The 15,370-nt window shown below is 31.8% G+C and overlaps 1 protein-coding gene across 4 annotated transcripts in view; it reads right to left on the bottom strand.

The window, feature by feature from the left end:
• The window catches only part of LOC106687556 (tyrosine-protein phosphatase non-receptor type 13), a 471,405-nt gene that overhangs the window by 31,818 nt on the left and 424,217 nt on the right, over nucleotides 1-15,370 (bottom strand). For all 4 annotated transcript variants that reach the window (XM_067045204.1, XM_067045208.1, XM_067045200.1 and 1 more), the window contains exon 2: nucleotides 8,673-8,951. In XM_067045204.1, the coding sequence (XP_066901305.1) occupies nucleotides 8,673-8,928 (256 nt within the window). In that variant the 5' untranslated portion in view covers nucleotides 8,929-8,951. The remainder of the gene's footprint in view (nucleotides 1-8,672; nucleotides 8,952-15,370) is intronic.

Here is a 15,370-nt window from a genome sequence, read left to right as displayed (position 1 = left end):
GTGAGAGGGAAACGATAAAATTGCAATCCGTCGGACGCCTTCAGCAGCACCGCATTACATGGCTACTCTTCTGGTTTAGTATTTTTAAGGCGCTGTTTGAGCCTAATGCCAACTTAAAGATGGTAAAAATCGGATAAAAACTAATATTTTTAGGAAATTTCTTTGTACGGTTATATTATCATAAAAAAAATATATTCTTGCCAAAAATATTTTGTAAATGTATTTTATGCTTTATGCTCAATACTTCGTGGTACTAAGTAATGCATTCATTATCTCACAGTTTTAATATTAAATATCAATTCTTACTCTCACGACTTATGAATGTAAATAAAAACGCAATGGGTAAATAGATATTGAAAATAATTGAATATTTAAAATTACTTTAATAAATAGCGAAATTTAAACATAAAAGAAGTTTTACATTGTATATTTTCATACAATAAATGTTTACAAAATAAATATAGGATGGACCAAGTTAAATAATAAAACAACATATTGAAAAAAAACACATAGGAAGAATACTATGAATTTTATTTGTACATTTCTAATTTTTAGTGTTTGCTTAAATGAAAATATTTTACTTCAGGAAGTTATTTTTACTATGATAGTACAACTTGTAATATTTTAAGACAGGAGGTATCATTGCGTAATTTATAGTTCCAAGCAAACGTGTATATATTTCTTTAACAAATGAGAACGCTTAGACCCATTTTTCTGTATTTTTATAAATAAGATATACCTTTAATTTTGTATAAAAGTATTTCGTTTGGATCGTAGAAAATTAAAAAAATATAAAATTAAATATTAAAAGAATTTAATAGGTTAAAAAGAAATATTTTTCCGGGTCGAAAATAAATTTCCAGAAATATAATAGATGTAATTATCTAAATTTATAAATAGATGTTTGTAGAAGATTGTTATATTTCTTAATAAATATATTAAATAATAAAATATTCATCGCATCATATTCTTTTAAAACACCTATTATAATAGATTAAATCATTTTGACTAAATTATTACTTACAATTAGTAATTGTTAAGTAGGAAAGCGTGCAAGATGATAGATATGAAGAGTTTAAACTATTTATTAGATCTCATCAGCGTGGCACACAGTCAGAGGGCATTAACATTCTGTGGGAACGTACCCTACTACCACGACCATGGTATTTACACAGAAGGGGATGGGGGCTGGAGGATGGTGGAGGGGGTAACCCTTGATTAATAGCCCGGTCTCCGAGCTACATTGTCTTCTTATACCTCTGTCTGCTTCCTTAATCCGGATAATGGCACTGCTTCCAGGAACTACAGGCTCAGAATCAGTACTAGTCGGATGAGACATGACGTGTTAAGTGAGAGGGCCCGTTAATCCAGAGTGTAAAAAAAACTATATTAATTTAACTCATATATTAAGTATTAATTGGAATCGTGTGGTTCAGTGGTAAGGCACTACCAATTCCTCGAGTTCAAATCTGGTAAATATTTTCTTTTTCACTGCAGCCGTGAGCCAGCCCGGAGGGTTCGATAAGGCTCTTCTTAGTATACATAACCCTGAGTCAACCCTTTGAGTTCGGCAACTATCCAGGGCCCATCCAGCCTCTATAAAGTGGTCAACCTTAATCGGTGAAATTTGGCGTTGAGCGAGATCTTGAGGAAATTACCACCTAGTATAACTGTTGTTCAAAAAACAGACTTCCTTCCTAAACCCTTGACCTTATTTATTAATTATTTTTATCTATTATATATAAAATATAATACTTTTTTTTACTATTTAATTTTTACAATTGTATGGATATTATTATATCCTTGTAGATAATTGTTGTTTTTTAAAGATTTTACTAAATAGTACTAATGTGCGACAATGCACTTTTTATGTACATATAGTTATTTTATTTAAAATTTTTAACATTTTTTTTTATATCTTAATTTAATTTTATGTTTGATAAGGGTGTGAGAAAAAAAGGAATGATATATCGGGTTCAGAGAGAATTACTATTAAATATTTTAAAAATACGGTACTAGACCTATATTTTATAGGAATTGAAATAAATTGTCTGACTAGATATAATTATGATGTGAGTTTAGCATCCCAATACAGTTGGCCAGCGCAATTTTTTTTAATTAAGTTTTTCTATTTTTAATACAAAATATTAATTCCCTTTATCTGAGGTTGCAGTTCGAAGATGACTGTCCAATTATTTCCTGAGTAGGTTTTTGCACTACAATGCTGACAAGGTATACAAAGTCACGATACAACGGCTCTTACATTCAATAGGATGGAGGATAAGTTGATAACTGGAAGGAGATGGAAGAGGCAGTGATAATAAAGTAGCAGGCCGCTGGAAGGCTGGAGCTCCCAGGAGGGCGGCCCTGGAGGGTGAGCTCTGGAAGGAGAGAGTTATTATAATTGGTTAGGGGGGGCTGTAGATCAGCTGGCCCTCGGGAGCACTCTCCCACCTGCTGCTTCTCTTGGTCGATAGGCAGCGCCACCAGAACCAGTAGTCCCTAATCCATCTCTACTCAGGACCTGGGACTACCCTGTCTTCTCTTGGAAATGGCAATATTAATAACATTTTACTATTCCCGATTTAAATAAAAGCCGTAAGCTATGGGCACCGAGCTTCACAAGCTCAACATTCAGTCTCCAAAGTGGAACTGGTTCGCATTCGACGAATGGTAGATTCATTTATATTTCTTGGCGGACCCTTGGAATAAATCACAAAATTCCCAATATGGCTAGAATAGTTGTAAACTATTAAGATACAACTTGATTGTCTTTCCATACCTAACTGGGAGAATATGAGGACATTAAAAGTGTTTATATGACGTGTTGTAAATCTATCTTTAGTAACAATGGTAATGAAAATGACCCATAACATTTAAAATTCTACATTTTTTAACTCTTAGAGCACAAAATAACCTTCAAAATAGTTAAGTGTGGGTTTCTTCTTTATACAATATTTTAAGTAAAGTTTTCAGACTTATTTTTTTTATACATGCAACTTTTATTATTAGTCTTTATTTGCCAAACAAATATGTATGGATCATTCTCCGTGGAGTTTCGGGCAGTCAGAAGCGGTTGTTGGAACAGACCTTGAATGATTTGTACCATTAGTTCACATTTATAATTAAAAAGTTGATACATTCAAAATATGTGAAATTGTCATGACATATATCGTGTAGGAAGACTTATTTATGCTTTAGATAATTATTAAGATTTTCATAGTTTCTAATACAGAAAAAAATAAATAAAATAAAGAAATTCTGTATTATATTTCATTATATGCCATAAGAGATATAATTGTGAAGTACCAGAAACTATCATTAGTAAAATTGTAACTGTTTTGTGAAAATAGGACCACATTATTTTCAGATACAGTGAGTTGTTTAGTAAGCTAAGTTGCAAAACTAGAGGGATCCCAGATTTGTATTATTGATGATATAATTGTGATGTAATAAGCATTTGTTGTAATGAAATATTTTTGAAATAGATGAAATGGATACGTAAGGGAATATAACGAGTAATTTATATCGATCAACTGAATATATACATTGTTAGTGACAAAGAGCATGGAAAGAATTTTCTCTGGTGGGTATAGTGAATCATATCGATAATCATTAATCATACATAATGCACGACCCCATCATTAAAGCAGAGCATAATTTCTCCTCGAATAAATTCACAAATACCTGATAGCTATATTTATTTCATTGGCTAACCTACTTTTATAAGTTAGTAATATAAATGAGATAAGAAAAAAAAGAGGGGGGAGCCAATATTCTCATAAAAAGCCACTTTAGAAGATTATTAAAAAAGTTACGTCGAACACGTGCTCGGTCGGAAAGGAAGTTAATTTTCTCTTTAGAGCTCCCATAAATGAAAATTGAATATTATTTTATTAGTTGGGTCAGTAACGGCTTCTCATTTATAACTGTGCTTCTATATTAAAATAGAATATAATTAAATCTATAAATAAAATAGAAAATATTAAAAAAAAAAATTATTTTAATAAGTAACTACGGTATAGTTTATTAATACACCATGGAGGACGGTAAACGTTTTTCTACTTGGTGAAATTTTGTTTAATTTTATTCCATTGAGATCCGTTAGTTCTCCTTTTATTTCTTTTTATAGGTTTCTTGCATGAGAAAAGAATGTGGATCATCTACCGCTTTGTATATTCCACAATTTCTATCTCTTTTCATTTTCATGAGGTTGAGGTTTTGAAAACAACCTTAGATGTTCTGTTAAAGTTTACCTTACTACAAGAGTTCTGTCAGAAGCCTTATTTCCTCACAAACCTAAGTGACTTGGTACAGGTTATTGCGCTAAGGATTATTTTTAATATTACATTCGATATCATATATGTTTCTGTGAACTAATTTTTTAACAATTGGCACGAAGAGGTTTGTGAAAATAAATATGTGGAAATTTGTTTTTGTAATGAATGATTTTGAGAATTGCGAAAAGTTCACCACTTAGAATACGGAAATTGGTAGTTATGAGCGTTCTTTGATTCCAGCACCTATTGTGTTGAGAACTAATTGTTTTAAGAAGATTACGTCATTTACATGTGCAGTTAGTGAAATTTTAACATTCTGTAATCCATATTTATTGGTTACATCTTCTGTAGAGTTGTAAATCTAAATAAATACAGATTTACCCCGAAATAGGTATACGAGTACATCCTTTGATTCTAAACATCTTCCCTACACAAGGCCACGTTAACCTTTTATTACGAACTATTCCTCATAATCCTCTTAGATGTCTAAAAAGGAGATAGCCTCGGGAGGTTATAATTCAGAATAGTCATTGAAGTACTACCTTCCCAAGACATCATATATTTTAATTGTATTGCATGTATAAGTTTTAAATTTATATTAATAAATAAAAGATACAGTATCCATTTACCTATACACTTACTCAATTAAATTAAGTTGATGAATTGCGTTTTCAAAACGTTAATTAGGATACTTAGAATGCTATGACTGAGAATAACATTGTTGATAAATATAAAAGTTTAATATCACGGATTTAGCATTGTAAAATGTAATTAAATTTATATTTAATTGTAAAATACAATGAAATAATAATGCTCCCAAACCAGAGCTCCACAACCTTGACTTTCACTGTACAAAGTAGAGCTTACAAACTCATGAATTACAATGATAATGACAAATTTATTTTTAATAAAATAATATTACAAAAATAAAATTAAATTTATAATTACAAATTTATAAATTACAACACCTAAATCATGTGATATGTGAATATATTAGATCAAATATACAATAAATTGGGTTAAGTATGTGTGTAAAAGTTAAATTCTATTTAAGTTTTATATAGGTCTACCTGGACATACGGAGTTGAGCTTTGGGGCTCCACTAAACTATCGAATTCCTCCCGAATCCAATCCTTAAGTCCAAAACCCTTAATCCTCATTACTTTTTCACAAATAAAGTCATCCGACAGTTCCTTAATCATTCATATGTCGACGAAATGGCCAGAACCAGATGCCATTCCTTCCATGATAAACTTCCCAACTACCCAAACCCACTAGTTTCCAATCTTGCTTCTTCATTACTTGATAATCCTTCTTGACGTCTAAAAAGAAGATGGCCTCGAGATCTTCTCCTTTAGAAATGTTATTGGAGTTCTATCAATGGGTTTATTCTACACATGTTTATACCATGTTATTTTATCGCTAACGGCAAATTTACTTGTATATATTTTTATACAGTTGTAAATAACTATAAATAAATCATAAAAAAAAGTTATATATAAAACTATAGGATTGTGTACAATAACAAAAATGTACATTTATGTATATATAGAATAAACTATTACGGAGAAACTACTGAAATCCCATTTCGACTGTCTTGTAGAGGTTCCTTAATACCCCAACTAAAAATCACGGTAAAAAGAGGTGATCTGAAGCTGCAGCAGTGACAACCTTATTGGGTTCTTCATCAGAGAACACTCACAGGATCTTACCTTTATCACCAGTTTTAGTACTCTCAGTGAGTTTTATACCATCTTTGATGAAGATATATTTGCTTCACCGCTTGCTTATTTACTTAATTTACCTTCACCTAACATTTGCAACTCATCTTCTTTCTTCATCTTTAGAGCATTTTGATTTAGAGTTTTATATAGTATAGCATAGTCACAATAGTATAATAACCACCAGTAATTAATAATTTCTATTTAATTCCAATTTATTATTGTAAATACCATATATTATAACCTAGATTGAATTAAATAAATAAAATATATGAAATGATGTAGCGTTACCATTAAGAGGGGACAAATACCGACGAAGTTTCAATCAAAAAATAGTGAGTAATATAGTTCTCTTTAAATAGCATTTATTTCAGTTGCTGGTAATTGATTCTAGTATTTAACAATGTAAGAAATTCTACGTATACTAAAAAAATACGCTTTTTTAAACAATATCAAAATGTAGCAATAGCTAATACAAGATCGTTGTCATGTGCTCCCCGAGGGAACAGGTAAACCAAAACCGGTTTGAGGTTGGGACTACGGGGCAATTAAAGTCCCCACCCCAAGTGGGAGTCTATTTTAATATGCAGAAAAGAAAAATTGCCCTGTATCTATGAATATTAATCACAATCTTTTAGTGAATTTAAAATTCAAATATATTCGCACCCAAACGGGTGTAACCAAATACCAGCAGGGAGGGGCGTAACATGTCTGTCAAATTTTAGCATTTATACAATACTGACTCATAGTAGGTTCGTTGGGTCAGTTAAAAGTATTAGATCATGGTGAAGTTCAACATGTAATAAAGATATAACATTAAATAAATATTAATGCCTTTTAAAATAAAAGCGTAATTTCATATCTGCTTCATCCATCAAGCGATGAGACCAATGTTTTTTTTTTTCAGTTTTGACAACTGTATTAATTTTCAAGAGTTCCATTCGATTTGATGCTTATGCTATTGGACTGTAATTTATTGAAATATTTGATAAATTAAAAATTTCTTCTAAGAACTCCATCTAAGTATTTGACTAAAATATTAATCGAATTCAGTTCAACAATTTAAAAAAAAATACTATACCGTTCACGGTCTTTTTCAGAGACTATTAGGCCAAGTTTTTATTAAAAATTTGATGAAAAAATCAAAGGCCACCTCAGAATGATCTGCGAAACTCAATTTTACATCATTATTTTGTTTCTATATAGTGAACGATTGAAGGTTTCTTACGATCATTACTTTTACCACCGCCGAAAAATAATATCAAAAAATTAATTATAAAAAAATATAGTTTTTCATTCTATTTTTTTTAAATAACTCATCAAATTTTAATCTGGAAAATATTAAACTAAAATGTAATTTTAATCTTAGTTTCACTGAATTAAGAAAGGTGGAATTCTTCTGAATCTTCTCTCGTTCAGTAATGCCCTGGTCAACTGGATAGCTTAATCCCTAACGAAATTTAGTGGATCAAAAACAACAGGTTGAAATTAATCCTCTACCTGTGAACACGTTAATTTTTACCACCACCGGATTTCCCCAATCCTATTTTAAGAGTCGGCATAAACCTAATCCTCTGAAATTTTCAGTAGCGTTCATTTACATATCCAGTAAAAACTCCAACAAAATGCATTCCATTTTAGATATCGTATTCTTTTTAATTAATTATGTTGTAAAAAGTGTGTAAGGTGTTAATATTACGGGTTGTCTCGGTTATTTCTTTTATATCTTGAAAACTCATCCAATTTGATTTATTTAATATCAATGGTACATTTTTTTTTAATATTTAGTTGTAGGTGGATTAATTTTGATATTAATTTTTAAATTCAAATACTTTAGCATTGCATTCATTTTTGTGTAAAAAATGTAAAATTATATTTTATTATATACAAAGAATATATCTCGTCACATTTTGTTGTTATTTTTTATACTCGAAATTGCTGAAAAAATTAAAAACAAATAGGCAAGTTAAATATTATAGACCTATGAGTTGATACAGATAAATATTTTATTTATTGTTACCATATTTAGAATAATAATGAACTAAAAGGTAATTATAATGGTCCACGCTTTAGTCAAGAAAAAGAACAATTAAAAAATAGTGTCAACAATTTATTTAAAGCCCACGTTTCGACCCATATTCCAGATCTTCATAAGGGCTGTTGTTGCCGTTAACGGATTGAAGGCAATTCAGTTCCCGGCAGGCATAGCTACCTGTTTATTCATTTAATTTGTTCACATCGACAACTATTTGAACAGCCCTAATGATGATATGAAATGTGGGTCGAAACCTTGGTTTTAAATAACTTGTTAACACTAGTCTTTTAATTGTTGTTTAATCTCCTTATTAAAAGGTGAATATTATTAATTCATATATGATAGCGGTAATTTCACGTGTAATCTAAAGAAAAAATGAAAGGATGGCGTTTAAGGTTACTGAAACAGAGGACAATTACAGGTAGAGAGAGCGATCCCTTCAGAGGAAAAGTGAAGCCAAAAAGAGAGGAGCAAACCACGCTCCCGGAGCTCAGGTCAATGTTGATGTGAATAGAAATCCTCTCCATTGTCACCTAAGCTGAAATAGAAAGAGTTGATCAAAATCCCCCACCTTAGCTTCACTTTTCCTGGCAGATTGCCCTCTCCGTTGAACTCCTTCCTCTAAGAACTACTTACTGGAGTTGATGAAGGGGTACTTCTTGATGAAATGGGCGTGGTGGACGGGGCAGGCCGGGAATGGAGGGGTCTTCTCCTCGTCTTCGGGACTCTTCTCGCTGCCATAGCCGAGGTCCTTGGGCTCGTTGTTGTTGTCGTTCGGGAGGTCGAGGTGGTTCGGGAGCGAGCCGCACAGCTTGTACTTGTCCTGCAGCTTGCTGGCGCTGCTGAGGTTACCCGAGCTCTGCGACCGCCGCTTGCTCAGGTTGCTGCCCATCTCCTCATGGCCCCGTCCGGCCCCTAGAAACACAACGATAACATTAATCATTGCAAGGATTGGCTTATCAAACTACTTCTACTTTTTGCTAAAATTAGTACAACTCACAACGAGAACGTATTGAATCAATGCTTTGAAAGTAAGTAATTTGGAGCATTTAAACCTAACATTCAACCTAAATTGTATTAATAATTATATTCATCAGATAGAGTATCGTACGTGTGGCTTTAGAAAGACCTCTAATAAATAATTTTATAGTCGACTTCACTAACGGGATACAATAAAAACGTTATTAACACGAAAATATACGACTCAAATCCTCAAGAACAGAACATGACTCTAGTTCCCATTATTTCTCTTAATTATAACAACGCTTTTAGGGGAACACTAGCTTCTTCTTTTTGTTTACAACCACCGAATGTCGAAGTTGCTAATTTACCGTTAGTAAACATAGGAATTGTTCACGCGCCCTGAAATATGTAATATACAGAGTTGCCCAAGTCATCGCTCAATTCATTCCAAATTTCTATAACTCTTCCTCAATTGACCCTATCCTATCCTTCCTGTCCTTCCTCGCCTTCATCTCGCACATCAACAGCTAAAGTCATTGTACGGGTCATTGTTCTAGAGAGTTGTCAAAGGACACACTAGGAAGAGAAGTTGTATATAGCAGTCTGTAGATAGTCATATGCCCAAAGATTCTATTTATTCTATCTTCATATAAATATAGTATATCCTATACTACTATGCATATACCTATAGGATTAATATAGAATTAATATGCTTAAGAACATTTAAAAAGATATTTTTGAACGCCTATTTCCTGTTACTTAAATATTGTTCGCTATTTTAAAGCGAAATATATATATTTTAACTTTAAGCCATCACAAATGTAGTACTTACAGATAAATTATTTCGGATGTGGGAAAGACTACATCCTAACTTCAGAGACACCACAAGGAGTTGGTGAGGGACAACAGGTGTCTGTAATTTCAACTTCATGCCGGGAGGTGAAACTTTCTCAAAGTCTTATTATAAACAGCTGTCTAAATAATATGTAATAATAATACGTTGTATAAGAAGAAATATAATATCCTAACTAATAACTGCATCGAAAATACACGAGACTATTACATAAGCATTGCATGGTATAATTAGCTAATTTACAATAACCAGTTTACAGACTTATATTTGTGTAGTTCATTCGATCCGTACATTAGCAACTTGAAATTCCTTCCAAGAGATATCCAAACAAACAAAATTAGCAGACTGCTGGCAAGCATTGCTCATAGTTCATAATACGGTCTTCTTTTTATTTTTTTATTATCAAATAAACAATGCCTATTGGTACAATGAAAACACCTAATGACACATAAAAATAAATAAAATGGCTATAAAGGAATAAAAGAGGAGAACATCCTTATGAGGATTCAACTGAACATGATATGGTACATTAGGAAGAATAAAATTAGAGATATGTCTAGCGATTTTGTTGCGACACACATGTTTATTTAGAAACGAATTCGTTGAAATGTTATATGAAGGTTATATTACGGAATAATATGTCATCTCCTGATATTAGTTCAGTTAATGGGGCTCACAAAAGCATTTTATTTATTTATTATGTATTATGATTATTAGAACCAAATATAATTAGGATGGAATGCATCGCTTCCCGCATCCAACATGACAGAAGGCAGGCTTATCTTACTTTCGTAAAAAAAAATGTTAAAACAAATTTTGCAATGTTAAAAAAAAATACTCACAACGAATTACGAGTACATTTTAAAGAAGGAAATATAATTTTAGATAGTTTTATGAAAACATTTTACATCTTACTTTTTTTTTTTAAAGAGCTGAAAACAAATTTGTGTGTACCTTCATATTTTTCGTTTAGATCAATTTTGAAAAAGAACATGCTTTTTCAAAAACCATGTTTTTTTTTTTAAAGTACAAACCAATATCCATTATATTAAAAAAATAAATAAATTCGCAAGATTTTTGTACTCAATATATTTTTTTATATAGTATCCGATCTTAATCCAATACAATGGGAAACTGTAACGCATTTCCACGAAATATTTAGGAGGAATTCTAGAAATTTGTTTAAAAGTGTTTTAAGAAGAAGTTAATTACCACTTAGCTTTACGTTACTACCTCGAATTCTCTAAAATATAGGGATCCTTTAGCAAAATGATTAACTAGAATTGTTGTAATCTATTAAGATCGGAGTTTTTAACAGTACTATAAATTTTCATTACTATTTTTATAACTTATTTTTCAAGTAAACTTATTTACGGAGTGGGTAGCTCATTGTTAAGGCACTGTGCTGCTAACTCCAAGGATCCAGGTCCGAATTTGGCTGTAGCAGATAGTTATTTTCAATTTCAATGAAGCCGTGAGTCAGGCCCGTAGGTTCGGCAGCATTCCGGGGTCCTTCTGGCCTCACTAAGTGGTTTGTTACTTTCCATTGAGTGAATATCTGGCGGTTTAGCGCGATTCTGACCAAATCACTTCCTTGCACAACCGTTAGTCAGATTTAATTTTTTTTTAAATTTTAAACTAAAACCAATTGGCAATTGTATGAAATAAATAATACTTATTATAAATAAATATATAAAACAAACAATGAAATCATAAATGGATTAATAAGTGTAAACTATTACATAGAGGATGAGGATTCAATTTTTCTTTGTAGTCATTATGGAAAGTAAAACAATGATGGTTTCATAAGCCATTGAAAATGTGATAGAAAAGTTTGCCTTGCCTTGTTCTTCTAATCAATCTTTCAAATATAGAAAATTCGCTAACACATTTTACCTTAACGAACACTCATCCTGTGCAATGTGGAACACATCCAAGGAGCTAGTTTGAAATTGACCTGATTCCAGAGCTTGATCAACTCCTGGAGGAACAAACAACTCCTGGGATGAATTTAAACTTGGTTGCGGATGACGAGGCGGTGAGGAGGATTAGATTAAGGCAGATCTGTATCTGCTCTCTAGGGAGTGTTCCAGCTCTTTAGGTCATGGTCTTTATGGGAGGTTTAAAATGTCAGTGGCGTAATTCTAATAAAATGATTAAGGTCAAGATTTAGTTTTAAAGATTTAAAAAAAATTAAGGACTAAAAATGTCATGACGTTCCGAAGCATGAACCTACATGAAAGTGGGTTTTCGTCGAAGAAGTTTATAAAAAAACAAAATAGAAATGAAATTTCTGATGTCTTTACCTCATCTCTTGAGGTAGATATTAGTTCGTTAGTGGACACAATGTTCACGCTAAATAAATAATTTGATTTTCATTGCAACGTTTGTGTCGATTGATCAATGATAAAAATATTTTGTCTTCATATTTTCCTTATTCATGTATAACAAATGTTTGACCAATATATAGAAATATTAGTACTTTGGTTTTATCATTAACTTCACCTCACACCCTAACCTCATTTTTACCTAAAAGTTTAAAACTTAAAGTATATAATTATATGTCATTATATGGGTCACAACCTCACTTAAGTTTTTTATTTTTTGTAAGTTATTTTGTAAGTTGGGTAAGTATAGAACAGAGTTTATATAACGGCGGTGCCAGGTGGTTAGCTAAATTCATTTAATATTCAATACAAAAGTTTATTCCTAATTAAAAGTACCCACATTATTGAGCCTGGATGAGCCGAAGACACTCTCTGCGCCTTTCTTCGACTAAGTGAATGGAATAAATTGTATAGAAATAATTAGTTTTATTTCTTACAAGTCAATTTATTATTATTATTAATTAAAACTTTAATTTGTTAAAGTAAGAGGGAAGAAAAACAATTTCAAGTATGCATTACGTGCGCAAAAGACCGATGTTTTTAGTAATGTTGAATCCCTAGATACTTCCAGCTCGTTATGTAAAATATAAGAAGCCGCTGACAAAGAAATAATGACAGACGGCTCTAGACGAATATCCTCAGAGAAGAAAAAGAAGGAACAAAGAGTTGACTCCTAGAAGAGCCCACCTTTCCAGAAGGCCTTTAATCATCATCAGCCTTTGCGAGGTGGATGGTGTAGACTTGAAGAGAGTCAGGGGGGAGGAGTACAAAACTTCTTCCCAAATTTAATATAAAATACACCGCTTCCCTTTCTTGGGGCTCCCTTGTGTCCGCATCTCCTTCCAGTCAGCAACTGCGTCTTTTATTTTTATTCCCGGGATCCTTTATACTGATTTATGTCTTTTAGTACTATAGCGAGGCTTAGAGGCAGGAACAAGAGTCTAAACTGAGTTAGGGAACTGGTGAGTTCGGAAGAACTCGGAGAAGAGTTCCTATACTCCTGAGAGTAAAGGAATTGATAAAAATAGAATTTGACTTAAAACTTGAAATTATTTCATATTTATCATCACTAATCAATTGAGTAGAGGGGTTTTTATAAAATTTACAAGAAGCATTTCCATATTAAGAAATTATAAGTGATCTAAATAATTTCGATTTTTGGTCTCACTTTAGTAATAGTTGGAAAAAAAAGTGTTTATAATTTAATTATTTATTTTGGTCATTTATTTTTTGAATACCTAACGAAAATATTACAGGAAGAGGTACTCACGTTCAAGAAAGGTACTTAAATAACAGACAAATTATTATTAAAAGATGTTTTTAAGGTATATGTATGCCATTATTCACTCATTTTATAATCTTTTCCTTATTTAATTTATAGTTTAGCATTGACAAATATTGATGTGTATCGTATTTTTTAGTCATTCAATAGTTTCTCAAATACCTGAAGAGGTATAATGAAGATTCTATGTAGGCTCCAAGTTCAATTTAAGAAATGGGTTAAGATGACCAAGTCGGTCGTCCCTCAAACCGATTTCTGACCCACACTTTCTTCACCTTATTTTAATTAAAGATATCCATTAAAGCTGTACACGATGCAACTAAGATACTCATCTAAGATAAGATATACTTCTGTAGATCTGGGCATGCGGTATGTCATTCCAATGAAAAGGAAGATGCCTTTCTCTTCTTGGGTATTTGTCCCAGATATAGTGAAATTATAAAAAATAGATTTTTGGCAGCGGACTTACTCTTCAGAACAATTATTCACTTTATTAAAAGGCTCTAATTAGAGAGCTCTTAGTAACTATGTACGACGGACTACACTAGAAAGAGCTCAATAGATTAATATTTGAGGAATTAATGCCATACCGCATTTTGTTGTCATTGCTCTGTTTTTTTAATCATGAATACTACATTGTTGTTTTAAATTATTGACTAATTAAAATCATTGTTTTTAAGGTACATAACGCATTTTTCTAAAGTTTTGTTATTAATGATTTTAGTTAAAATTCCACACAGACTTCGTAAGACGGATCTTTCTTCATTGCTTATAAGTGATTTTTAACTGTTGTAAGAAACATTTTTTGCATATTTTTTCCAAAACACATTTTAGTAAATAAACCCTGGGTAAGGCTACCTAGGATGCTATGGCAACGCGAGGCCCCGTCCTTCTATCGCGAAATGTCACATAAATTTAGTGCAAATTTTTATGTAGTGTAATGGGTTCACGACTATTCAATATTTTACACAAAAAACAGCACAATATTTTGAGCGATATATTTGCCAGTGTGAGGGCTTCACAAATGTTATTAAGTTTTGTAATTAACTTATCAGAAACCAATAGGGCACCGGTACTGGTGGGGGTGAGGCACTGATTAGAGAAGGAAGGGGTGGCCAGGTAGCAACCCTAATCTTATCTGTTATGGTGTTATTTACATCGTTCTGTTAAATGTATAAGTTTAGATTATTACAGCTCCGCATGTGTGGAAATTGAACAGTCCACACTCTCGAAAACACCTCAAATTCTTCATGATACAACTATTTAAAATAATATATGGGAGGCAATATTACCTAAAAATAAAACGGGTATTTTCATAGACAAATCAGTCTCGGAATTTTTCATGATCACAATATATTATATATACAGGTAGGTAACTGAAATTAAAAATGAAATTAAACAAGCATGTATTGAGAGGTTTTATTGTTTGCTGTTTAAATCAGATTCAGAGGCTTTCAATCGCTGTATTAATTTCATACTTGAACAAATTTTTACTCTCAGGGTATAAACCCAACTTATTTTTTTTTCTTTTTAAACCAAAGTTTAACAAAGCAAATGAAATCTTCACTGAGCCATTTCCTATTGTTATGAATAATGGACAAAAACCTGAATTTTAATTTTGGGATTTAAAATAGAGCAAAAATAATATAAAATATTCCCATTTCGATTCTTAAACGCAGTTGTGCTGTAAACAAGGTAACGACCTCGAAATTCCTTTCATACTTGATACTTGAAATCAGATCCATTCTCCTTGTTAGAAATATAGCAGTGCTTTTATTGAGGGACTAAAAGAAATAATATGAAAACTGCTCATTTTTAAACTTATAATTCACTATTATTATATAATTAT

Source organism: Halyomorpha halys, unplaced genomic scaffold, assembly GCF_000696795.3.
Source record: "Halyomorpha halys isolate HHAL.00 unplaced genomic scaffold, Hhal_1.1 Scaffold979.1, whole genome shotgun sequence".
Taxonomy (NCBI): domain Eukaryota; kingdom Metazoa; phylum Arthropoda; class Insecta; order Hemiptera; family Pentatomidae; genus Halyomorpha; species Halyomorpha halys.
This window is presented reverse-complemented; position numbering and strand designations above follow the sequence as displayed.